At 33.5% G+C, this 3,350-nt stretch overlaps 1 protein-coding gene across 1 annotated transcript; it reads left to right on the top strand.

The window, feature by feature from the left end:
- The first annotated feature begins 1,323 nt into the window (after positions 1-1,323).
- LOC115956299 (uncharacterized calcium-binding protein At1g02270-like) lies at positions 1,324-3,072 on the top strand. The gene is made up of 5 exons (XM_031074720.1): positions 1,324-1,356; positions 1,452-1,514; positions 1,640-1,765; positions 2,737-2,847; positions 2,929-3,072. Exons 1-5 carry the CDS (start codon positions 1,324-1,326, stop codon positions 3,070-3,072), a joined length of 477 nt encoding a protein of 158 aa, XP_030930580.1.
- The last annotated feature ends 278 nt before the right edge of the window (positions 3,073-3,350 follow it).

Raw genomic sequence — 3,350 nt, 5'->3', positions numbered from 1 at the left:
AACTTATTATCTTATTAATCATTCTGATGTTAAAATACCCTATACTTTTAAAAAAAAAAAATTATTTAAACACTTAGAAATTGGAAGGTCCCAAAATTACGTCAAATAAAGTTCGTCCTTAATACCTCCCTTCTCTTATTTAGAAAACTCTCTCCCAACCTTATTGAGTTAACAGAAGTTCATTCACATAATTAATTTATAACCCACCAATTTTAGATGAATTATTAGGGCCGATCATGCATCTGGCCTAAAGTGGGCTTTGCAAAAAAAGATGGTGCCGATGGTTTTAACTTTTATTGGGTGGATTCTAATTTCTAATTCTTTAATTTGAATTAATTATAAGGTCCAAAATAGAAAATGAAAAAATAACTGGTTCCATTGGTGGGCGATAATGCTAATGGTATAGAACACATCACAAGTACATGTATGTATATGTAGTACATGTATGTATATGTACGTGTTGATGATTATTGTAAGTCCATTTGTAGCTGTCATAATAAAACTAGAGCAACTTTGTGAACATAACCTTAATTTTAGGTGAACCACGTAATTCTTCTATTTGTGTGTTGATCTTTTCTGTTCTCTATATTCTATTGTTCACATTTCATAAACCATGGATAAAGTTTATTTATTTATTTATTTTGACTGTCAAATAAAGTTTATTTGTTCCTAACAATTTATTGATTTAAGCTTTTGAATTAAAGTAGTACCTCTTAATTTGTATATTAAAATCTTATTTAAAGAATCCTTAAAATGTTTTATTCCATGCAAATGACTTTTAGGTCAAGTAGAATTTTTAGTATTTCCACCGAAAACGTTTAGAATTCTAATCTTCACTTAAAATATTATATGTGTGTATATATATATATATATATATATATATAAAACCTTTTATTCCATAACTGTACCAGGGGCTCTAAATTCTACCTTTATTCCATAACCTTTTATTCCATGCAAATGACTGTACCAGGGGCTCTTGAGCATGTGATATAAATACTGGTGTTTGTAATGTACTAATTTATTTCTGTTATGTCGTAAATTTGGTGTCACAGCTAAAATAATTGCTGAACTTTGGGCCATCCGTTGGGGCTTGGAATTCGCATGGGAACTAGGTTTCAGACACATCCAAGCGGAAACCAACTCCCCGCTAGCTCCCATGTGCTTTGAGGCAAATTATTAGGTAGTAATTCCCCAGAGTTGGGTTTGGTTGATATCAGCATCGAATTCGAATCATGTTAGAGGCAATTTTTTGGACAACAAATTGATATAAAAGCCCAAAAAAGACAGCGAATATGGCCCACTTTTATGCGCTGAACCAGGAAAATGGGGATAGCTAAAATAAACTCTAGCTACAAAGTCAGCCCCAAAGCCTGTTAGCATGGACAGCAAAATCTCTAGGCCCAATTGATGAAATCGACCAAGGCCCACTGAATCGGTTTCTTGGGTCACAGGGATTTGTATCATCATATGATGATGCCCATAAATATACTGAGAGTGATGCAGATGCTCACAAGGTTTGTTGCCATCAAGTTACAATTTTATTTTACTATTTTAGTGCCCTGGCCACTCATTTCCCAAACAAATAAAGCTAATCAATTACTATATTTTTTATATCTATTTCTTTCTTAATGTCCTGCAGTGGGTTAGCCACCGCAATCATAGGGGAAATATCTGTGGTGTTGATTTCATTTGGCTTTGTAATCCTAACAAGTCGCGCAAACCATTAAGAACAAGTTGGGCTGAAGCAGTTTTCAGTATAAAAAAGGTGAGTAATATTTATTATTTAGTAAAATATGGCTACATTTTCACTTCCCATTAATTGACATTAGGGTAAATATGTATATTCTAAATGTTTCTTATGCCTATTTCCTGCCTGAAGGACAAATAAATTTAGACTGGGGAACAAAAAGAAAAAAACAAAGGAAAAGATATATAGAGTGAACATTTAACTTTCTCCACAATACCATATTTATGATTTCGAAACACTTAAATAAAGTAATTTCAGAATGGTATCTGCTGACTACAGATTTCCTATATGCCATCCATCCACCAATATGATCTAAAACTTTACATGGTATTGATTTCTCAGTAACAATAATTTTTTGTGGTCTCGAGTTCATTTTTCTCTAAAAGGCTTATCGATTCCCTGCTATCAGGTGTGACATATAAGTGGTGTTATTCTTGAAAACTGGTGGCGTCTTCTATCTTTACCACCCCTTGCCCCACTCCTTTTTCCTGTTCTTTGCAAATTTCAGCTTTATACGAGTAAATTTTGCCATAAAAGCTGTTTTTATGGCCTGTAGAATATTTGCTCTAGTCTTGGTTGGATTGAGCTGGTTTAGTTCCCCTGTTTGACTCGTAGATTTGGTAGAGTGGTACTTATTGTACAGCTCATTAGTGAATGTGTAATAAGTGATCAATGCAACAAATATTATATATAACATGTTTTTTGATCATGACCATAGCCCAATATGTTTGTCCAATGGTCCATGAGAATTGTGTGTGGAACATCAGCTCTGCTTCTTGTTGATGAGAAGAGTCAAGTGATTGAATATATACTCTCCAGTTTACAATTTTTGGTCTTTTGTCACTCGGATGTGATTTAAACTAAGGGACAGGGAGCCAATTCTGAAAAATTGAGTTTGGAGAGTACACATGATATGGTTATCTTTGTTTAGCAAATACAGTTACAGAGCTTTCATCGACTAATATGCGGATTTTTTTTTGGGTTTCCAGTATCTGCTTCGAAAAGCTTCACTGGCTGAAGATGATGCATTTGCCTTTCTCAAAGGTGACAACCATGGTGATTTTATTACAATTTCTGCTCTCCGTGAAGCATTGCGCCAGGTACTTTATTTTATCAACTTTGCCATATGAGATGTAAATTTTAGTTATAAGATAAACTCACTATGATCAGATGTTATACAGGTTAATTTAATTGGTCATCCTTATGGACTGAGTTTCCAAGATATGAAAAATCTATGGGCCCAAGCAGACATCAATGGAGATGGTGTTATTGATTGTGAAGAATTCAAGGCATCTTCAAGTCCTAAATCGTTGAATATGACCTAAATTTTCAGTCATTTAATTGCGGAAGCCATTCCCAGTCAAGAATCTGGCCTTTCCAATCTATCATTATCTGATATCTGGATACAGGAATCTGGTTTTGTGAATTATATTAGATTACATCATTAGTTCCAGATAGATATACTAAATAAGAAAAATAAATGGTGAAACTTGTCAATTTTCTTAAATTGTTAGGGTTTTAGCCAAGCTTGGACATGTATCTAGACTCTGGCACTGTTAGAAATATTGAATTCAATAGTATTGTATTTTATAGTAAAAGAATA

This window comes from Quercus lobata, chromosome 8 (genome assembly GCF_001633185.2).
Source record: "Quercus lobata isolate SW786 chromosome 8, ValleyOak3.0 Primary Assembly, whole genome shotgun sequence".
In the NCBI taxonomy this organism is placed as follows: Eukaryota; Viridiplantae; Streptophyta; class Magnoliopsida; order Fagales; family Fagaceae; genus Quercus; species Quercus lobata.
Note: the sequence above shows the minus strand (reverse complement) of the source record. Positions and strands in the feature narration are given on the sequence as shown.

Coding starts and splice junctions, on each gene's coding strand:
- LOC115956299 (XM_031074720.1), top strand. CDS start 1,324: ATGGGGATAGCTAAAATAAACTCTAGCTACAAA. Junction 1,357..1,451: donor AAATAAACTCTAGCTACAAA/GTCAGCCCCAAA, acceptor CTTGGGTCACAG/GGATTTGTATCATCATATGA. Junction 1,515..1,639: donor GTGATGCAGATGCTCACAAG/GTTTGTTGCCAT, acceptor AATGTCCTGCAG/TGGGTTAGCCACCGCAATCA.